Raw genomic sequence first — 24,312 nt, 5'->3', positions numbered from 1 at the left:
AATTTGGAAATCATCCATAATAATATAACATTCTTGACGTTAGTATCGGGATGTGCTTATTTCAAAGGCAGGCAACTTTTTTGTCAAAGATAAACCTTAGCTACTTAAAAACTTCATAAAAATAACCACAAGCCCAATTTCAAATAAAGTTTCTCATGTTTGAACGAAACCAATACTTACCTCCGCTGTTATCCACCCATTGGTTTTCCATAGCTCCATGAACCAAGAAGCATGCCTTAATCCAACAAACGGCAAACCCTTTAATGGCTCAGACCTATCATAACACACAATTTTATATTTTCAAAGAAATTAGTGTACATACGAACATATTGAACTCTGAGGATAAATATTTAAAAATTTAAAGCACAAAATTAATCACGTACTTTATATTGTCAACACTTCCTTCATACCAATGGCTAAACTTAGCTATCCAGTCATGGGATGCAAGCCTCAGCGGGTATGGACCCTCACTTAAACCAAAGACCGATGTCGGTGCAATCTTAAGCCTATAAGATTTCCTTCGACATGAAGCTGTGGAACCTTCACCCATCACCTCTAAATCAATCATCTCCATCACATCCAAAACTTCATTTTTTTCAGTACCTTCAGATGAGACAGGTACTTGTACCTGTGTTTTTCCTTCTCCCGACACCAATGAGGTTGATGCAGTAACACTTCTAATAGTTGCACCTCTTGTGGCTGTCGGATCTTCAAGGACACGGTCTTCTCCCCGGTCTTCTCCCCGATCAAATGACTTCACATTTTGAGGCCCAATAGCAACCTTCTCAGGTTGTTGCAAATCATTCAATCTGTCAAATCTATGGCTCTTTGACTGTTGAGTTTCTACTCCGACAGGCCGTTCGTGTGGCGAGGAATCCTTGTTCAGTTTGCCATCCTGCGATGTGCGGGACGCGGCCAGGAGTGCTCGGGCAATTTCTAAAAGCTGAAATAGGAAATACCAAACAGAAAATGCAGTATATTAATACCTATCCACTTCATATCAAACTGACTCTATTGATGTATCATTATTACCTCATCCATTTGGTTCTTTGTGGGTAAGGAAGAAAAGTCGAATGGATCATTGTTATTTCTCGGCTGTGGCTTGCTCGGACCTCCACCTACTCGCTGTCCTTCACATTGTGGAGCAGTTTTTCGGGGTACCTTTTGTTTACTACCACGATTAGAAATGGTTTCAACATCCGCCGACTGGAGCAATAGTTCAAAATCAAAATCATCGTCATCTATCACACGAGTTGAAGCTCGGCTTTTCCTTTTACCAAGGACAAGCCCCACACCTTTCCCGCTGCTTTGTCCAGGAGACTTCTCCAAATGCTTCTTTTTCTTCACAAAGAATTTGGTTTTCTTTTTCACGTACTGTAAAATTTCCTTGCTTTCCAAACTGCACGTGTAACTCGGGTGAAGGCCTTGCTCTTCTAACAACAACATCTCATTGGGGGTCAAATTCAGCGGTTCCTACCATTAAATTAGAAAGAGTAAATAATGAGGCACAAGAACACATTAAATAATATAAATTCAATACAATATATTACTCACATACCAAATCCGATGCAGTACTTGCTTTGAAGAAGGGTTCAATTTCACTAAGTTTGAAGATTCTTTCGTAGGGGATCCACCATAGCATGCGAGGGCTTCGGTGACGCATGTCATCAGGTAACTCACAACCAAACTTCGCAAACTTAGGATGCACCTCATAAGCCAACACTTGCAATATGTACCAAAACCCTTCAGCATCACAAGTTGGACGCTCACGCATTTTCATATGATGATCAAGCCGGCCTTTAGCATTGTGGGTAACTATAAGAAGGCATTCATAGGCAACCAACCCCCATGGGAAACTGTTAAACTTCTCCAAATCATCCACCAAGTGGATAAACTTATCCTCTACCCTCTTAGTCAAATTGTGTCTAATCAATAAAATACCAAAAAGCACTACTAGCAATGCTAATTTTAGGGAATCGTCATCGGCCCCTTTGGTTTTCTTGCAATGTCTTTGAAAAGTGTCATAAATTTGTTTAAAAAAAAGTCTCTTTTTTCTGTTGAAATATACTTGAGAAATACGAGAGCTTTGTGGGGGTTCCTCCCAACCCTTGAAAGATAACCCTGTCAAGACACAAAATTCCATAGGCCCCAATTCTATATCTTGTCCACATAATGTAAAAGACATTCTTCTCCTACTAAATGACTCAACATTGAGGGAAGAATACATCACATACAACAATTGGCCCTGGAATTTCATATCGTCTAGATCTAAAAAACAACCAAAGCAAGACTGCTTAAATCTCTCTAGATTTTGGGCATCTAACAACTGTCGAATTCTACGTAAATAAGTCGTGGGTTGGTTGCGTTGGGAAATTTGGGCACCTACACAAAGTATACCAAAAAGTTTAGGCTAATACAGTTTAAGCCTCATTTAAATTTCAGTTTACTTATAAAACAAAACTAAAGAAAATTAGATACTATTTAAAATGATCACAAACTTAGAATCATATATATTCAATTTGGGACCAATATAATATAACAAAATCACTTCGGCATGCCTAAATGCTTCATGGAGAACATCAATTACTTACTTTATTATACAAATTTGCCCATTTCACTATATTATATATTACCCAACTACATAATGTCTTTTATATTGTTGCTTTAATAAGAGAGAGACAAAACAGGACAAAGTTAAATACTTTCGTCATTTTCTACATTAAGACCAAGATAGAGACATTCTTCTTCTAACTAAAGTTATGCATGAAACCATCACTTTCACAATTTCATACCAAATACCCTAACTCTCAAAGCAGCCTACAATATATAAAGCTCATGAGGATTTCGGCAGAAAAAAAAAAAAGTAAAACTAACACACCAAACCTTGTTCCTCATTTGCCTTTGTAGCTTCATTTTTCGTACTCATCTTGCTTTGTTTAAGCTTCTCTTCAACGATTGTCAAAACCTAACACCAAAAATGTGGCCTTGTAAAAAAGGACATGCAACTATTTTTGGGTTATCCAAGCGAAATGAACGAACAAACATACCTCAAATGGGAAACGAACAACGGCACCGCCAAATGGAATGGGAAGATCAAATGGAAAGTGCAGACACACAAATGAAAATCTGGACGGAAATGTAAATCTCCAAATGGAAAGTGAACAGACGGAAATGGTAATCGCGCCGACCACACGCCGGACGGAAAGCGCCGGGAGAGGGAAATCGGGAAGACGCGCGAACAAGTTTTGCGGTAAAAAATTATGCAGTCCAAAGTAAAAGTAAAACTTCAAAATTAAAAGCAAAACTCTTCACTTCTCTACTATTCGGCCGAAAGCTTCCAAGGGAAGCTTTACCAAATGTAGGCCCCGCCAAAATAAATGTAAATGAAAAAGTTATATATCCGAAATAAAAAAAATTACAAATTAAAATAGTTGTTTCCACTTCACAGCTCTGGGGCCCACGAATCCTAATCATCCGCCCGGCTGGCCTGTGGGGCCCGTTTGACGAACCTTGGTTGAGTTTAAACAGACAAATAAATAAAACGAAAATTGAATTAAACCCTGGGACACGTGTCGATGGGAGGGACCTAGGTGCAATGCACCTAGGTGCAAGATGCAAGAAACCCCAAAGGGGATTATCAGAATCGCAACGGCGTCGCTTTCTGGATTCTTGTCGTATGCAGCTGACCACCCAAATATAAAACTAAACCAAAAATGTAACTTTATTTTCTTCTCTCGATGTCGGCACTTACGTCTCGTCGATCATTATGGAGTGTTTTGTTAAGTTATGTTTCGAACTCATATAATAATAATTTTATATGAATATATTTGAGCTGAATATTAAAAAAAATTATAATAATAAAATTTGATACTATGAAAAAAATAAAAGAAGTAATGAAAAGAAAATAAGTTAAAAAGAAAGAAAAACGAAAATAAAAAGGAATTGAAAAATGGACTTATTTAAAAAAAATTGAGATAGGGAAGAGAAATTTTTAAAGTTTTAATTTTTAATCTAAATTTATTATTTTAAATTCAATATTTACATAAGATATATCAATTTAAAGCTCTCGTCGTGATTTTTAATTTGATATACATATAAAATATTTTATAATTAATTGAATTTCACAATTTTAGAAAATAAATAAAACAAAAAAAATAAGAACGTAAAGTAAAAAGAAAAAAAATATGTGTATACAAATAAAATAAACTTTCAATTTTATTATAATCATAAAATAACTACTTAAATTTAAAATTAAGTATGTCTTTAATAAGTAATCAATGGAGCAATAGGCAGTCAAATTGGAATGATAAACTGATACCAAGCCCATTGTTTTATTAAATCTATGATTGCTACAATTGTTTTACTAAAATCTATCTATAAGTGTTGTTTTTCGATTAACATAATTTTTGTGGTCCCTTCACTCACCCTTCCACAAAAATGTATTTTCATCATTTTCTAATTACATAAAAAGTAATTTCAAATATTATATTGATAAATTTATTGAAAATCATGAGATAATTAGAAAAATTAATAAGATATTAGAAAAATAAATTTCATATATATATATATATGGGTGGATATCCTACAAAAATGAGATGACTTATAGACAGTAAGATTGTTATATCTACGGTTCAGATCTAACAGCTACTAAAATTTATGAAAAAATAATCAATGTAAAGTTAACAAAATCTACGAATAAGTCAATAAAAATCTACGAACGTACCAATTACAAGGCACGAACAAATATATTAAATTAATGTGGTAAAATTTCACCCCTCCAGAATTTGAACCCATATGAGAATATATATATTATTTGTGTGTTACATTGATTGTTAATCTCAATTCACATAATTAATTAGAATGAATATCAATCATAACATCTGATATTTCAAATTTAATCCTATTTATCATATTAAGGGGTCGTTTGATTTGCAGTTTAGGATTGATTAGGATTAAAATTATCTTGAGAAATTAGTGTGGATTTATACTATTTCATGGGTGTTTGATATCATGCTACTTAATCCTATATTGTGTTTGATATTCATAGGATTATGTTGGATTATATTATCTAATACCAAAATTATCCTCATATAATTTTAAAAATACCATGTGTGTCCTCCATCAAAGCCCATTTAACTCTATTCACAAAACAAACTTTCGACCCTTTCATCTTCATCTAGGCGAGGAATACAAACAGTCGCTCATAGCAAGTGAAGTTCTATTCGAGGAGAAGCCGAGGTCTGCCGGCGACGAGCTAAGCCTGCCGCCGTCGCCTCGAAAATCGGTAGAGATGGAAATCGACAGAAGAGTTCAAAATTGCTTCAATTTGTATGAAGGAGTCGTGAGAGGCATAGACGAAAATGGAAGTGTGAAAATGGGTGAGGAACTAGGGTTTGGGCATTTGCATTGATATGCGTGAGGAATGGTAGCAGAATTTTTATCCAACTTCGCAGTACTAAAGTTATCGGATGGGGGGCTTTAGTAGTATGGGTTATTCCCACAAAAAAGTACGTAGAAGTGGAATTAAGTAGGAGTTGACCACATTAATATAAGGGGTTATTGCCAGAAAATACGTATACTTTGTCAATTTTCTGGTTTATATCATGACCTTATAATTTGGCCAGAAAATACATCAATTTTCAATTTAATTGCAATTATAACATGACTTTATAGTTTGGCCAAAAAATACACCAAGTTTCAATTTATTCTCAATTATAACATGACCTTGTAATTAATTTAGTATAATAATATCAAGTTTAATACATTAAATATTTTTAATTTTCTTTTCATCTCACAACATACTATATATAAATACATACTATATATTTGATAAATATACATCTATATGTAAGTAATATATAATATTTTTTACTTTTTAACATAGTTTCTATTATATGTACGTAATTTTTTTAATTGGTCCTAATATTTTATAATTTCACAATTTAAATAAATAAATATATATATATATAATATTAATAGAATATTAAAATCAAATTTATATATATGCATTTATGTGTTGAAAATGTAGATATATATATATATATATATATATATATATATATATATATATATAGGGCCGCTCCAATGAGACCCCCTAATTTTAGTGAGATCTAGGGCACGATCTAGTGCGTTTATTTTATCAATCCTATGACTGATATTGTATCTGGAGGGTGATTTTTTTTCACAGGGTTCGAATCCTGAGGGAGCAGAATATTTTAAATTTTGTTAGTATTCATCAGCATATACTGCATTGTTCATCAGTATATACGGCCCTCTTCATCAGTATATATGTCTTATTCATTACGAATTTTTTAAATTTTATTTTTCATCAGTATATATATCTTGTTCATTAGATATACGTTTTGTTCATTAGTATTATATGTCTTATTCATTGTCCTAGTGTTTCACGAAAATTATGGGGTCTCACTGGAGCGCGCCCCTATATATATATATATATATATATATATATATATAACAAGATATTATATTGATGGCTTAAAAATACATACATATACATATATATATATATATTATGAAATAATTAATCATCTAACTTAATATTTATAAAAATTAATCAATCAATTAAAAATATTTTATACATAAAAATTTAATATAAATACAATAAATATTAATACATCTATGATGAAAAATAATCTAAATAAGGTCATGTTATAATTGAGAATAAATTGAAATTTGGTGTATTTTCTGGCCAGACGATAAAGTCATGTTATAATTGCAATTAAATTGAAAATTGATGTATTTTCTGGCCAAATTATAAAGTCATGATATAAACCAGAAAATTGACAAAGTATATGTATTTTCTGGCAATAACCCCTTAATATAACATGATATCAAACATCACACTAATATGTATTAATTTAATTTATCCTACATATAAACCCATATCAAATAGCCCCTAAAGATCATTCTCGTCTATATACATGTACCAATTCTATTATAACCACCAAAAACAAATTGTCTAATACAATTATACTTCACTTGACATTTTACAAATTTATAGAATGTCTAGCAAGTCAAATCTATTGCCATACATAATAATAATAATAAATTATTAATAACAACTCCAAAAAGCCAATCTTCATCGAAATATAAAAAGGAGACTGAAACATCATGTCTTCAAAATTCGAAAGAGTAGGAGAATTACCACTTTGCTTAGTGACCAGATTCTCTTAATAATTCAATCTATTTTACTGATTCCTTCATATTTTTATATTCAAATTCAACAATTGTTTAATGCGCAGTGGGTTTTTCAGGTGCACTAAACGACGTCGCCCACATTTGGAAGAGGAAACCACCAGCGCTTTTTTAAACCAGCCAATCAGAGCTTCAGACATGCCCACAGATAATTAAACAATTCAATTCCTATATTACATATACTCATGCAGATGCATTCATATCCTTCTCTCACATCCCTCTCTCTCTCTCTCTCCACTCTATCCACTGTCGTAACTATCTCATATTGTAATCAATCTCATGGCTTTTATGCAGCCTTCTTTCTCCAACGAAGCACAGAAGAAAGATGCGAACGAATCTGCTGCGATCGATTCAGTCTCCAGCCAACTGCTTCTGAAGTCGTCGAGGCAGAGTCTCGACAAAGGCGCCGTGCTCAGGCGGCTCCGCCACCACAAGACCATGAGCAGAGTGAAGGGGGCTCTGTCCGCCGTCGTGGCGGCGGCGCCGCGCCTCGATGAATCCGACGACAAATGGCTGCAATGCGGCGATGCTTTCAGCTTCCCATGAAGGAGAAGGTGGAACCGGTTCCGAGCCGGCCGGTTCTTGATGTGAACCGGGCCGGCTGGGAAAAAGGGCAAAACTTGAATCATGTCAATTCTTTAGTGTATGAATTATGATGGTATTTTTACAAATAATGAAGCCCACATCACTATCAACATTTGTATGTGGTGTGACGCAGCTTTTGGTTGAAAAGAGTGGGCACGTCTTGTTATATTAATATAAACTTTGTTTTCAAATGCTCATAAATGAAAGCAAACTTAGAAGAAAAGGAAGCTGATGAGTTCAATTTTTACCAGAATTAACTGAAATCAGCATCCCTAATCACGCCTAACGCAAGTGACAAAATTGAGATACCTAAAGATTCTCCTTTGTGAGAGGTGTTGGATTCAATCCCACTTGCGTGCGTGTGTTTTCCCACTTTTATATGGGTAGTGATTTCGCATGCGTGCGATTATTTTTCTACATTTGTGTAGATTTTTTGTCTACATGCGAGGTTGCTTATTTGATACTTTCTTGTAATTCTAAAAAAAAACTCAAGTCAGCAACCAGCAGCAACTTGGCCACAATTCTGACTCCATATATGGACAACGCTATTAACTAATCATTTTATTTTGAACGGGTCATTTTATCTTTTTAAAGATTGCTGAATCGTTATGCAATCAGGAAGTGCTTCACCATGCTCAGATGATAATACCAAATTAATGTTAGAACCGGGTACACGATCGAGATATTACAAAATAAATATTTTGAGATATTACAACTCAAAATAATTGAAAATATTACAAAGAAAATAATTTGAGAAATTACAACTCAAATAATTGTATACAACTGAAATATACTGTATAAATAAATTATACGTATAAACTAAGTCGAGTCGAGATGAATCTCTTCCCGCAAGAAGATTATCGCCCCGGTAGTGCTCTTCGGTTTGGCGTATCTTCCCCAAAGGTAAAACGACTTCGTCTCGGCGGATGTAGCACCACAATCCGGCGAGCTCCGGCGAACTGAATAAGGATCGAAAACTGAGCTAGAGGTGGAATGCAGAATGCAGACTATTTTGTGAGTTGTGAGTTGTGAGTTTTCAGAGTGAATTCTAAAGCTCACCACACACCCATATTTATAGGTGTTAAACCGAGTGTGAACGGATCGGCAGTCAACTCCGGCGGCTGCGGTAGGTGGCCGCAATCGTTGAACGCAGAAGTTGAAACAGTCAATTCCGGTGGCTGCGGTAGGTGGCCGCAATCGTTGAACGCAGAAGTTGAAACTGATTTTCCCTCTTCAACATCCAAACTTTGACATACAATATCTCACTCACCGGAAATCGGTTTTGAGACTTCAAGTATATCACGTTGATCTACTCGAGATGTAGATTAACATCCAATTATTATTTTAATTAAATAATAAATATTTAATTAAATAATAATTTTCAGATTTGGCATAAAACCATATTTCCAACAATCCCCCACATGAGTGAGAAATCAGTATGCGTATGTATGCAGACATTTAGCTCAGTCTTCTTAAGAAACAACATTGCTTTTGGAAAGGTAGCTTGTGGCTTTGAACCTGCCATAGTCAATATTATCGAGTATACCGGCGGCCTAGTGGATTGTGTTCCTTGAACTAGTCCTCCTCGGTGTATACTTAGTCAACAATATTGACACAATATTGCTTCAATCCTTATTCGTTCTCACGTTTGTGTCCATTACAGGCCTTGGAACACCTCTTTGGATTCATAAGTGTTTCAATCGAAGCGGCCCCACTTCACACTTACATAGGTGACTCTTAACTCAAGTATCCTGCTATACTTGTCCTCTTCGAGGAGTTCTAGAGTCATTAAAAGTCAAAGACTTAACCTCACCACGTGCAGGTTTCCGAACACTCACTGTTCTACAAGGAATAGGCAATTCGAGTGTTCAACACACGGATTTTCATAACTTAGTTGTCCCATTGAACCAAGTTCTTGGGATCCTCCAGTCATCATGGTTGGGTTGCGACTATGATTATCCTTAATTTGTGGACTTCAAACCCATTCCCCCTAACAGTTTATACATTTGATCTCGATGGATACTTTTTGTCAAAGGATCCGCTATGTTATCAATTGATCTTATAAAATCAATTGAGATAACTCCACTAGTGATCAAATGTCTCACGGTATTATGACGTCGACGAATATGTCTCGACTTACCGTTATACAAATGGTTTTGTGCTCGTCCGATAGCAGCTTGATTATCACAATGAATTATCACGGACGACACAGGTTTTGACCAACATGGAATATCCTCGAGGAAATTTCTAAGCCACTCGGCTTCTTCACCAGCTTTATCCAAAGCTATGAATTCTGATTCCATGGTCGATCTAGCAATACATGTTTGCTTCTTGGATTTCCAAGACACAGCACCACCCCCCACAGTGAATACATAACCGCTCGTTGAAAACGAGTCTTTGGCATCAGATATCCAATTTGCATCACAGTACCCTTCAAGTACAGAGGGTTCCCTAGTATAATGAATCGCATAGTTTTGAGTATATTTCAAATATCTCAAAACCCTTTCAAGAGCTTTCCAATGTTCATTACTAGGGTTAGCTGTAAAGCTGCCCAACTTGTTGACCGAGCATGCTATATCGGGACGAGTGCAATTTGTTAGATACAACAAGCTCCCAATAATCTTCGCATATTCTATCGCGTCAACAGGTTCTCCCTTGTGTACACTCAAATGCACATTAGGTTCCCATGGTGTCTTAGCTATTGGCTTGTCAAAAGCGTTGAATTTCTTTAACACTTTCTCAACGTAGTGAGATTGTGTTATAGCAATACCATCAGGTCTTCTTAGAATTTTAATTCCAAGGATAACATCAGCTAAGCCCATATCTTTCATACTAAAATTTTTACTTAGCATGCCTTTGGTTTCTTGAATCACTCGGGAATTACTTCCCATGATGAGCATGTCATCTACATAAAGACAAACAATAACATATCCGTTATTAGAATTCTTAATGTAGATACATTTATCGCACTCATTGATTCTGAATCCATTTGACAACATTACACTGTCAAATTTTAAATGCCATTGAAGCGGTGCTTGCTTCAACCCATATAAAGACCTTTGAAGTTTGCATACTTTGTGCTCTTGCCCAGGTACTACAAACCCTTCAGGTTGCTTCATATATATTTCATCTTCCAACTCGCCATACAAGAACGCAGTTTTCACATCCATTTGGTGAATCTCGAGATTGTGCAAGGCAGCAATAGCGAGAAGCATCCGAATAGATGTTAGTCTGGTCACAGGTGAATAGGTATCGAAGAAATCGTACCCTTCTTTCTGCCTGAAACCTTGAATGACAAGTCGGGCTTTGTACTTATCTATAGTACCATCAGATTTGTACTTCTTCTTTAGGATCCATTTGCATCCTAAAGCTTTACTTCCAGGTGGTAGATCCACTAACACCCAAGTATGATTCTGCATAATGGAATCAATCTCAATATCGATGGCTTCTTTCCAGAGAGCTGCATCTGAGCCAGACATAGCTTCTTTAATCATCACCGGTTCGCCATCTAGCATCAAGACAGCATAATCCGGTCCATAGACATTAGCTTTTCTAACTCGTTCCCCACGTCTCGGTTCTACATCCATAGGTTTAGACCTTGGTCTTTTCCTATTAGGTGGTACATGATTAGAACCCGTGGCATCATCTACTTGAGTAGAATTACTAGCTACTTCCATAGGTTTAGAACCTGTAGCATCACCATCAACTCCATCATTAGAGTTCGATGTACCTTTATCCTTGTTAGGATAGATATTTTCAAAGAATATAGCATTCCTTGATTCTATCGTTGTCCCAACATGTATATCAGGTATCTCCGATCTGTGCACTATAAAACGATAGGCACTGCTATTAAGTGCATGACCAATGAAGATACAATCCACCGTTTTAGGTCCTATTGTAACTTGCTTTGGTAAAGGCACTTCTACCTTGGCTAAACACCCCCACACTTTGAGGTATTTATACGAAGGTTTCCTTCCTTTCCATAGCTCATAGGGAGTTACATCTTTCCCTTTGAGTGGAATCTTGTTCAAGATATAGTTGGCCGTTAAGACAGCTTCCCCCCACATGTTCTGGGGTAATCCCGAACTAATCAACAAGGCATTCATCATCTCCTTAAGAGTTCGATTCTTGCGTTCAGCAACGCCGTTAGATTGTGGTGAATAAGGAGCAGTCGTTTGATGTATTATACCACTTTCGTTGCATAATTCAGCAAACGGAGCTACATATTCTCCACCTCTATCACTTCGAACCATCTTAATTCGACATCCAAGTTGATTCTCGGCTTCATTTTTGAAGTTTCTAAAAGCTTCAATAGCCTCATCTTTACTTTTCAATAAGTAAAGGTAACAATACTTGTGCAATCGTCTATAAAGGTGATAAAGTACTTCTTGCCATCTCTAGTTTGCACGAACTTTAAATCACAAACATCGGTGTGAATAAGTTCCAATGGTTGAGTGCTCCTTTTTACCGATTTAAACGGTAACTTAGCCATTTTGGCTTCAACACAAACTTCACATTTTTCTTGTGAGTTGTATTCATCAACTTTTAGTAAATTCATTTTTACTAATCTTTTTATAGCATTTAGATTAACATGTCCAAGTCTACAATGCCATAAATCAGAACACTCAATCAAGTAAGCAGAAGAAGTTGATGCATCTTTATTGATTTTAGCCTTGGCAGGCTTACAAGCTCTTACACCAAGTTTGAAAAGTCCTTCGGAGGCATAGCCTTTCCCTAGGAACTTTCCCCACTTGCGTATTACAACATAGTCAGATTTGAAAAACAATTCAAAATCCTTATTCGTAAGCCTAAAGCCCGAAATTAAATTCTTTCGGACAGTTGGAACGTGTAATACGTCTTTTAATGTGATCTCCACGCCCGACGTGAGTTGAAGAATCACATCTCCCATGCCAAGAACTTGGGATGTCCGTTCGCTAGCCTCCATTATCGTTTTGTTTTCCACTTCTTTGTAGTTGTGGAACAACTCACGATTTATGCATATATGGACGGTAGCGCCGGTGTCCACGAACCAAGCGTTCGGGTTGTCCACATGATTCACCTCGGAGATCATGGCAGCAAAGTCATCGTGGTTCCAATCGTCGAAGTCCTTCTCGACGTTGTTCACGTTGCCATTTGCTTTCTTCCGCTTTGGCTTGCGGCAATCCTTAGCCATGTGACCTTTTTTGTCACAATTATAACATACACCATCAAACTTTGATGGTTGATGTCCGCCTTGCTTCCATTTACCCTTATTATTAGGGTTAGGGCGACCACGTTTGTTGGAGGGTCCGCCTTTCTCGGTGAGATTGGCCTTTGCCTCCATCGGAGCTTTTCCCTTTTGATCACGACTTCTCACGTGATCCTCCATTTGAAGCTTGGATATTAATATCGGCACGGACATCTCCGAGCGCTCATGCTTCAAAAGGTTTTGAAATTTCCTCCAACTAGGAGGTAATTTCTCTATGATGATTGCAACGAGCAATGCATCCGCCAAGGGCATCCCTTCGGCTTGAACCTCATGTGAAAGATTTTGGAATTCTTCCACTTGGTCCATCAATGGTCGGGAGTCAACCATTTTATATTCCAACCATTTGGCGACAATATACTTGGTAGTATTTGCCTTGTCCACTTGATATTTCAGATCAAGGGACTCCCACAATTGTTTCGCGGTTTCATGAACCTTGAAAACACGGTAGAGCCGTTCGTCCAGAGACATGAGAACGGTGTTACGGCACAAGTAGTCGCCGCGACACCAGTTCAAATATCCGGTACGAATTTCTTGGCTTGTCTCCCCTTCCCCTTCACTCGGGGTTGGAGGTTTATCCTCCATTAAGAATCCGGCAAACCCCACGGTTGTGAGGTAGAATAGCATCTTCTCTTGCCAATATTTGAAGTTCTTGCCTGAGAACGTTGATGGTTTCTCGGCAAGACCAATAGTTCTAGATGTTGACGATGAAGCCCCCGTTGATACAAACGAGGAAAAAATTGACGACGTGGTTGAACCGATGGTTGCAGAGGTGGTGGAGCCATCCATATTGACGTCGGTGTGAGCCATTTCTCGAACGTGTATCAACGGCAGAGAAATAATCTTCTTGCGATTGTTATAACCGGGTACACGATCGAGATATTACAAAATAAATATTTTGAGATATTACAACTCAAAATAATTGAAAATATTACAAAGAAAATAATTTGAGAAATTACAACTCAAATAATTGTATGCAACTGAAATATACTGTATAAATAAATTATACGTATAAACTAAGTCGAGTCGAGATGAATCTCTTCCCGCAAGAAGATTATCGCCCCGGTAGTGCTCTTCGGTTTGGCGTATCTTCCCCAAAGGTAAAACGACTTCGTCTCGGCGGATGTAGCACCACAATCCGGCGAGCTCCGGCGAACTGAATAAGGATCGAAAACTGAGCTAGAGGTGGAATGCAGAATGCAGACTATTTTGTGAGTTGTGAGTTGTGAGTTTTCAGAGTGAATTCTAAAGCTCACCACACACCCATATTTATAGGTGTTAAACCGAGTGTGAACGGATCGGCAGTCAACTCCGGCGGCTGCGGTAGGTGGCCGCAATCGTTGAACGCAGAAGTTGAAACAGTCAATTCCGGCGGCTGCGGTAGGTGGCCGCAATCGTTGAACGCAGAAGTTGAAACTGATTTTCCCTCTTCAACATCCAAACTTTGACATACAATATCTCACTCACCGGAAATCGGTTTTGAGACTTCAAGTATATCACGTTGATCTACTCGAGATGTAGATTAACATCCGATTATTATTTTAATTAAATAATAAATATTTAATTAAATAATAATTTTCAGATTTGGCATAAAACCATATTTCCAACAATTAATTTATTTTCTAATTACGTGGAAATATTAGATTGGCAGATTGCTTCATTATTCAGTACTGGAGAGAGAAAAACAGGTGATATCAATAATATTAGTAGCCCGTTTGCTATGCATGATAAATATGAAATAGATACTTATAAAAAAATAGATAAACAGCTGATATCAATAAATAGATACTTATTTCATATACTATAGCCCGTTTGCTATTCCATGATTTTGTTCTTGTTTTGAGCATTTGATAAGTTAAAGATTTTGATTATAATTTCCACAAACTTTTTAAGCTCCATTTCATGACCAAAATCTGTTAGTAATTTTTCAATTCATTGATATAATGTATAACATTTGTCACATAATACCGAAACAAGCATTCCACATAGTATATAATTCGAAAGAAAATTACGATTTAGATAATTTGAAAACAAACATTCCACATAATTAACGTTACAATTTGTGTCATGATTTCTGAGCTTCGGGCCCCAGAATCCCATTAACAATGGAGGAAGCGATGACGACGGCGAGCACCTCCGCCCCCGCGACGACCCCCGCCTGCGCCAGACCGCCGAAGGCCAACACCGTCTCGATCTCCTTCTCGGCCGCCACCACCCCTCTCTCCGTGACCTCAATCCCCTTCTCGGCCGCCGCGATTCCCTTGTCGGCCGCCTCGAACCCCTCCTTCACTATCTCCTCCGCCTCTTCCTCCACCTTGCGGAGGCTCTTCCTCAGCCCGAACAGCGGTATGTCCTGCGCTCTGGCCGGCAATTCCGCCGCCCTCAGCGCCGTCGTCGCGGTGAGCAGAAGCAGGCACTGCCTCCGCGTGGGCATCGGCGCGCGCGCGGCCTTGGAGTGCGGCGGGAGGATTTGCGCTGCGATGAAGGAGTTTGTGGAGGCCATTATTTGCTTTGTGTTTCCGACATCAACAATCTCATCACTTCAATTCAATTTCATCAAGTGATTATGTGGTCTACCTTCACCGGGCTTGTAGAGGGAAATGACCAAAAGCCCACTTCACTACCCACCAAAATCTAAACATATTTTTATTTAACTCCATATAATATATGATTGAATCATTATATAATACTATAAGAGATTACTTGCTTCTCTTTGATTCATAATCTTATATGGCTTTTCTACAATACTTTGCTTTCATAATATAAATATAATCCTACGTGGCTTTATTTATTCTCATCTCTATTCAATTTTTGTTTCACACAACCCCCTCAGCCGTCAGGGCGTGAAATCGCCATGTTATAACACCATGGATTCGCCGTCGCCAACTTGCCGATTCGAGTACATGCTCCGCCAAAATGACCATTGCTTTGCGATACAACTATGGATTCGCGGTCGAGCACTGTCTCCACTGCCTTCTACCAACACAGCTAACGGTCGTTGCCTTCTCTCAGCACTGTCGTCGTCGCAATCGCCACCCGAAGCCTCGTCGTTGGAGACAGCTGACGGCGGTGCTCGGCCGCTTAAGCCCTGATTTCGCAGCCTTTTTCTTTTCTTAGTGTGTCTCGGTTGGTTGGTATTTTGAAATGTAGCTAGCTACCCTTATTTCAAACTCGCATGAAAGATGGAACCTCGGAGGAGGATGCCTCAGACTTCGACCCGCAGTCGGAGGCAACTTATTTTCCATCAGTTGAAGGTCAACTCCCTAATTACCCAAACTCATTGAAAATATAAAAATAAAATAAGAAATTATTGTTAAATAAAATAAAAATATCTTATTAACCCAAGTAAGACCATGAATCAAAGAGAAGGCAATAATCTCAAATCTCAAATAATATTAAGATCATAATTTGAAAAAAGTTAAAATAGTGTCAAATTAATCATTGACTTTGTTAGAAGATCGGGAGAAATTGCACTATAGGACCAGAATCAAATGATTAAACATATAAGAATGAAAATGAAAACATTTTAGCTTTTCTAAAAAATGGTAGTAGTAATTAAAAAGCGTGGTCGGCAGGATTCGAACCTGCGCGGGCAGAGCCCACATGATTTCTAGTCATGCCCGATAACCACTCCGGCACGACCACTTACATGTAATGCATGCCGTAGAAATTAAATTTGATGCATTTTGACATATGATTCTAGACTTAATAGTAAATAATAAACCTACTTTTATACATTTTCTGGTTTATAAAATAACTTTAAAATCTTTCACAAAACACATGAATTTAATATTTTATGCTCTCTCCGTCCACGATAAGATATAATATATTTATCTATTTAACTAAATAAAATCTCCAAAACCAATTAAAATAGAGACAAGTGTCTCTCTCATTGATAGAATTTAGAAAGTAGAGAGAGAAAGAGACCATGATGGTCGCATTTACGAAGTGGTCGACCAAGGATTGTTGCAACCATTTAAATTTTTTTTAATATGCAGTTAATATGTGGCGTTTCGACCTGGTTGGATTTTGAGGACCGATAAACATCGGTCTTAGGGGCGAGTACCCACAAGTATGATAGTCATCTCCAAAGATCAACTCGACCTGGTTGGAATTTGAGGACCGATAAACATGGTCTTAGGGGATAATACCCACAAGTATGATAGTCCCTCGTTGACTAGCCTAAAATACCAGTTCAAATTTATTATACAAAAAATGGGTAAATAACACCAAAATTCACGATTTTTTGGCGAATTCTGGTTTAACCATGACTTTCAAATGTTAGCATAAAATACATGAACTTTCAATTTATTCTGATTTTCCCATAAATTACAATTTCCTCCAATTTAAAGCTTACATGCATGGCACCCGAAATTGTTAGCATGATAACGTCATCCGACAAGGCTTATAAATTAAATGGTTATTTGCCATAAAATTTATCAACTTTCAATGAATTTTGATTTTTGCCATGGCTTTTCAATTTTAAAATAAAATATACCAACTTTCAGTGGATTCTAATTTTTCTATTTTGAAATAAAATATGCCACTTTTCAAGTCAGTAGCAAGTCACGTCATTTACAAGTATGCAAAAGTTTGGCCGAATGAGTTCGTCGTGGGAAAAATCAGAATCAATCGAAAATTCATGTACTTTACGCTAACATTTAAAAGTCATTATCAAAACCAAATTTCGTCAAAAATTCGTAAATTTTGACGCTATTTGCCCTAAAAAATACTATGAAGATTCTTGTTTATCCAACTATAAAAAAACATTCCAAAGAAGATAGTTAAATCAAATCCTTTATTATCCTTAAATAAATACTAGTAGTATATAACTTGGAATAGTGTGAATGATTGATTAGGTAAGAAAATACATAGTGGGTAGATCATATATAGTAAATGTGAAAGGCTGCCTCGTAACTATCTAAATTGAAACCCTCAACAGTTTGTTGAATATCTAACAGAAATTAAACTACATGCAACAATTTTTTGTTTCCTGAGGTGTCCAAATTTCAGATCAACAGTCACTAACTTGATCATGTGCATCATAACAAGATCTTCAACTACTTTTGTATCATCTCATCTGGATTTACTTCCCACAACAATGTCCTGTCAATCTCACTTTTTCACTCCTAAATATAATAACAAAAATTAAAAAATTACTAGGAAATTGCCACATAAGTTGCTCAAGTTTAATTAACTTCTAGATTTCAAGCTAAGGTATGATATGAGATTTAATTTATTTAACTTATATCGTTGATGGGGAGGGCTACAGTAAAAACACTTCTTAAAATATAAATATAAACGTTTTTTAATATACGAATTTTATCCAACATGGTTACAAATTGTGAAAAATAAATTCTTGCTACCTTTGGGATTCGAACCCAGGACCACGAATTCATCCAAAAGGGTTACGAATCAACCGTAGATCTTGATGATCTAATGGCTGAAAATCATTTATATTTTATACACTTAAGAGTGTTTTTATTCTAGCCCTCACCTATCGTTGATAACTTGATATAATGGTTGTCTATTTTAATATTATGTGTTAGCTATATATATGAAGTTATAAGTTGGTGAGTACGTAGTTGGACCGACAATTGTAAAGTTGTCCTTTAATGTTCTCACTATTTATGCACAAACGTTGTATGTGTCTGGAACAATAAAGTCATTGGTATACCACAGTGCCAACAATATTAGTATCAAGTTTTGGCGTTAACGTGTTATTGCTATATTAATTTGAACTTCGTTACATAATTATCTCGCGCTTAGTGTACTCCTATACTCATCCCATGATTTTTTTAGGTAATTGATGTTGGGGGTCTGAAGAGAGTCGAATTACTCATTTTAATAAATGGATAATATTTTTATTTTCTTTTCTATTTTTACTTTTTAAACTTAAGTTCGAATTTTACTTTTATTTTCCACAAACCAGTTATTTGGACCCTTCTGTGTACCGTCTTAAAGCGAATCAACTGTTTCTTATCATATCTTTTACTTTAGGCAAAAGCTTAAAAAAATCACTTACTCCCTCCGTTTTGCGAAGCTTAATCAATATTCATTTTCGGGTTATCTTACGAAGATCGATAACTTTTCTTATATGGCAAAATTTTCTCTCTATGTGCACATTAAATTATGTTGTTAGAGATCTAGCTAGTCTTGATTAATTGGTGACAATTTTATTATAGTGAGTGGTAATTGGTTCAATTATTGAACAGCATTGTCAATCCAATAGTCCAAATAGGAGAAACGTGAGCAAACAAACAAATGGAGCAATATTTAAGAGTTTTTCTAGATAGGGGTTTGTGGGCTAACAAGAAATCAATTCGTTAGTTTCAAAGACAAGGTCGGCGATGAATTTGATGAAAATGAGATCTTATATAAATGAAACAAGATAAGCATGAGGAATTAATACATAAATATTAGTAAATATATTAATTATGTGTTTTAGAGTGGATTGCAAGAAATGTGGGAACTATTCATGGGCAGGTTGTGGAAAACACTTGAGCTCCCTTTATGCAAATATTGAAAAGGGGAAGCATTGTATGTGCAAATCTTGGCCTGGTGTGGTTATCCCACCACAAGATCCTTCTGCAGAATCTTCATCATCATCTTCAACCACCCAAGGTATGTATATGTAGTTTTTATGTATTAATCTACCAATCTCTTATCGAATATATAATAATTTACGAGGCACAATTACGTGTGCTCTTGCTCACTATGCACGCTCATAAGAACAGTCACTTTTATTCGTAACGAACTACTTTTATTTATAACAACTATCACTTTTTTATTAAGTTATTTTTATATGAGGCACAATTATGTGTGCTCTTGCTCAGTATGCGCGCTCATCATAAGGACAGTCACTCTTATTCGCAACGAACTACTTTTATTTATAACAAGTGTCACTTTAATATTTAAGTTATCTTTATATGAGGCATAATTACGTGTGCTCTTGCTCACTATGCGCGCTCATAAGAACAGTCACTCTTTTTCGTAACGAACTACTTTATTTATAACAATGTCACTTTTATTAAGTTATTTTTATATGTGGCATAATTGCGTGTGCTCTTGTTCACTATGCATGCTCATAGGAACAGTCACTCTTATTCCTAATGAACTACTTTTATTTACAACGAGTCAACGAGTGACACTTTTATTAAGTTATTTTTATTTAGAACAACTGTCATTTTTTATTTATTTCTTAAAACAGTCGCTTTTCTCTTAGCCTATAATAATGGAGCGTTATATATATATATATATATATAAATTTTTGTGACCATAAAATCGAATAATGGTTATATCAGTATCATAGTATTTATGTATGAATCTGACATATATTTGACTGCATGTGGCCTTTTATTATATAATCGTTTTAGGTACACGGACTTTGAAAGGTAGGGGTCAACTAAACAGGATTCTCTTCATCATTATTTAATTTATTTTGGTGCTAGATATCTTTATTTTAAAATAAAAATATATTTCTTTAAGAATATAGCGTTGAAAATTAATTTCCCACTTGGTTAGTGATGATGCTCATATACTTTTTTGCAAAAAATTCTAAGATTATTAAATCAAGAATGTCGTAGTAAATTTAGTCTCCAAATAGTTCTTCTTTTAGAAGGCACATTTTTTTATAAGGAGAGTAACATTAATCATTATTATTATTGTTGTTATTTTTTTAGAATATTATTATTATTGTTATTCATGTTGGATATGTATGTCGGGTTAAACCATTAAAAGAAAATTTCTAAGAATTACCATATATTAATAGGAAATATCATTAATTTTAGCATATTAGGGTGTGGTTTCGATGAGATTTGTATTTTTCGTGAAAAATGAGAATAACGAATAAATTAATGAAATCTATGAATAAATCAATACTACAACTCATGATCAATAGTCTTCTCCGATGAAAATCTTGCCATCTTCAAAATTCGAACTCAGATGAAAACGTGTATTCATGCATTATATTGATTTATTCATAAAAATTATTGACTTATTCGCACATGTTTACACACATTATCGATTCTCAACACATTTAGCATTTTCAATGGAACATTTATCTCTCTATATATGTATACATATATATATATATATATATGTGTGTGTGTGTGTATATATATTATAAATAATTAATTTTAAAGGGTTAAGTAAATTTCTCTACAATCACGAACGTGCCTATTTATTACACCCCCTATATTTATTCTTTCAAGTGTCTGATCAAGTGTATAAATTAATTAATTTTTTTTTTTGATCGGGCAAAGTCATGTTAGATGTTAGTATCTGATCAAGTGTATAAATTAATTAATGTCACGAGTCTCATATCACAAATGTAATTAATAGTGCAAATGTATAAATTATAGGATTCGTGAATTAAATTATGGGGGTTTCCAATCATTTATTGGCAAACACCAATATTTGCTAGACAGCAATTTGGATGTTTGGTGAACTATGCAGTATATGGCTTTATATTTTTGGAGTTTATGAACTCCTAATAATTCAACATCATATCACATGGTTTATTATTTAATTCTTAACGAAGCATTTGTATTCATGCCGATTCGTTAAGCAAATTTGTACATTTCCTAAATTTGTACATTTCCTAAGTTTTATCCTTTATATTTTTGGATTTTCGCCTTATTCAATTTGTGTTATCAATTATTGATTAACATGATTAATTGTATAAATGGTTACTACATTGGCCTGTTTCCACGTACTCTAATATAATAGTATCTCATTAGTAGATATCTCATACACACATCTCGGGTTAGGTTCAATGGAGAATTCTCTATTGATCGTTACGAATAGTCAATAACTTTTTCGAATAAATCAAGAAATTGCATGAACATGCATATACGCATAAAACACGCCTCGTCCAAGATGTGAACCCAGATGGAAATATTTGTTCAGTAAAATTGTTGGTGTATTCGAACCGATTGAAGATTCATTCTTCATTCTCTCTATATTTAGCATTCTTTATTGATCATTTCTCTCTATATGTGTGTGTGTATAATCATTTATGATGCATCGCCTATCTACTATAATATTAATTTTCAAAAGAAAAAACTATATAGTATATAATATTGATCTTCCAACTAATAAATTAAATCTGATAGATAATGCCGTTACAATGGGGCCCTTTAAGAAAGAAAATGACAGGATGATTTCCCCAAAATGAAAATAATTAAATTGAGAGAAAACCCCAACCAATTGCTCAAAGGGGCCAAGTAAGTATATTTCTCTTTTTGGAACTCAAAGGATACAAACATTTTATAGGCTTTTAGGAAACAAATATAGAATTGAAACCGGCAATAATTGCCAAATGTGCGTCTTTTTTTTTTTTAATCGTTCAATTTAGATCAAATTTTATAATTTGGGGTAAGCTAGACCATTTTTTTTTTGCATGGATTTAAACTCGAGATTTAGAAATTAATTTGATGTCTGAAACTCAAAATTAATCGAGAACTTTAAAAATCTATTGTTTCGATTATCTTCTTGCATGATCAATTTTGTCGTTGATCATCCAAATTTTTTAATTTGAATGACTCTAGTTCGTTTACACTAACTCTCTAATCAATTACTCAGTCGTCGAATATCTGACGACCAAATTGATAATACGAGAGGACAATCTAAATAGCGAGCTTTAAAGGATCTTAATCAAGTAAATTTGGTAGTTTAGTAGTTTGATGAATGTCTAGTTATATATATAACAAGTTATTTTAATTTATTTATCTTACCTTTAATCTAAATTTGTTTGGGCAGAAGCATCGACAACCTGAAGATACCTCACACGAGCCCCCGCTATGAATAAATGGATATATTACGCCATTTGTAATATACATATACTCTCTTCGTCGTCCCGTTTCAAATGTCTTAAAATTATAGGACGAAGGGAGTAATAATTTTCTGTTTATTTCAAAGTAGTATTTGTGCAGTAATTGTGTGGGTGTGCAAACTGAGGTCAATAACCATTGACCAGACAGTTTCTAGTCGTGTGTGACATTTTATTTAATATTTCATATAATCAGCAAATCTATGTTTAATTTTTTGTTTGTATATGGTGCAGAGCGCCTCAAATTTAAGTTTTAAATATAGTCTTAATCAGTGGGGTTTGTGCAACTTTTGGATTATCTTGTTCTGATATTTGTGCTCTCTTCTTCCCAAACCCAATTTACCGTTAACCATTTTTCGCTTATATAAATAGTTAATTACACACAAAATTGAAGCAGTTTTTTTTAATAGACTAGCTAATTAATTGATGATTATTAGGGTTTAGGGTTTAATTAGGAGTAATGCTAAACAGCCACATTGTGGCTGCCCACAATTTACTTAAATAGAAAATAATTTAATTTATTTAACTTTTTTTAAAAATAAAAATAAGATTTAGTCATTTTATCATATTCTCTACATTATAGTAATTTTTTTGCAATTTTTTGGTAACTTTTTTATTTTTATTAAAAAATAAATTAAAAATAAAAAATGCAAAAAAAAATTAAAAAAATAAGTACAATATAGAGAATATAATAAAATAACTAAATCCTATTATTATTTAAAAAAATAAATTAAATAAATCAAGATTATCCTTATTATATTAGTGTGTGGGTGGCCACAATGTGGCTGCATAGATTTATTGTTTAATTAGTAGTTATAATTAGCAAGTGGGTAAGCAAACATTCATCCTATACGACAATTATTACTGTATCTCGTGTTCTTCCCCTCATCTTCTTTTCTTCTCTTATTTTTGCTTTATACCAACGTGTTAATTGATGATTTTATTTTTCTTAAGAGCTAATTGTTTATTATTTTTTTTAAGATGCAAGATACATATTGCATCATGAAATTATATGAATTAATCAAATGACAATCATGCGATTACAGATAAATAATAAAACAAGTACGACTCAATAAATAATCTTTTTTGAAATATAATAAAGAGATAAGCTTCATTCACTACTTAATATCTCGTTTGCTTTGATACAATAAAAAAAAATTCGAGCACAGCGGAATATAAAATTCTAGGCAATATATTTTTCCTTTGACAATATGTAATTTTATACCAAAGAAAGATGTTATAATTTTATACTTCTTATGTCTCTTAAACATCTTCATCTCTTTCTATTTTGATTCGCCCCCAAAACATCTTCCTAACCTACTTTTGAAAATAATTTCACTCACTATTACTATTACAATCTTCACTTTTTGTGGGACTCATTCTCCACTCATCTAATACACAATTAACTTTTATTAAAACTCGTATCACTCTCACT

General features: G+C 34.9%; 1 protein-coding gene, 2 long non-coding RNA genes and 1 other non-coding gene across 4 annotated transcripts; 1 reads left to right on the top strand and 3 right to left on the bottom strand.

Moving 5' to 3' along the window:
* Positions 1-8,483: 8,483 nt before the first annotated feature.
* On the bottom strand, positions 8,484-9,237 carry LOC130989869 (uncharacterized). The gene is made up of 2 exons (XR_009090771.1): positions 8,867-9,237; positions 8,484-8,759 (listed from the first exon to the last, which is right to left on the bottom strand). It is a non-coding gene; the product is annotated as an uncharacterized LOC130989869 (long non-coding RNA).
* Positions 9,238-15,038: 5,801 nt separating this feature from the next.
* On the bottom strand, positions 15,039-15,828 carry LOC130989868 (uncharacterized). Its single transcript, XM_057914017.1, has one exon. It carries the CDS (start codon positions 15,546-15,548, stop codon positions 15,111-15,113), a length of 438 nt encoding a protein of 145 aa, XP_057770000.1. The 5' UTR covers positions 15,549-15,828; the 3' UTR covers positions 15,039-15,110.
* Positions 15,829-16,608: 780 nt separating this feature from the next.
* Positions 16,609-16,690, bottom strand: TRNAS-AGA (transfer RNA serine (anticodon AGA)). Its single transcript has one exon. It is a non-coding gene; the product is annotated as a tRNA-Ser (tRNA).
* A 2,762-nt stretch (positions 16,691-19,452) lies between these two features.
* On the top strand, positions 19,453-23,161 carry LOC130989867 (uncharacterized). The gene is made up of 2 exons (XR_009090769.1): positions 19,453-19,669; positions 22,808-23,161. It is a non-coding gene; the product is annotated as an uncharacterized LOC130989867 (long non-coding RNA).
* The last annotated feature ends 1,151 nt before the right edge of the window (positions 23,162-24,312 follow it).

The sequence above is a fragment of the Salvia miltiorrhiza genome, chromosome 6 (genome assembly GCF_028751815.1).
Source record: "Salvia miltiorrhiza cultivar Shanhuang (shh) chromosome 6, IMPLAD_Smil_shh, whole genome shotgun sequence".
NCBI lineage: Eukaryota > Viridiplantae > Streptophyta > Magnoliopsida > Lamiales > Lamiaceae > Salvia > Salvia miltiorrhiza.
The sequence above is the reverse complement of the archived record's forward strand: the minus strand, read 5'-3'. Positions and strand labels throughout refer to the sequence as shown.

Bases quoted from the DNA above. Each gene is read 5' to 3' on its own strand.
- LOC130989868 (XM_057914017.1), bottom strand. From the start codon at position 15,548: ATGGCCTCCACAAACTCCTTCATCGCAGCGCAAATCCTCCCGCCGCAC.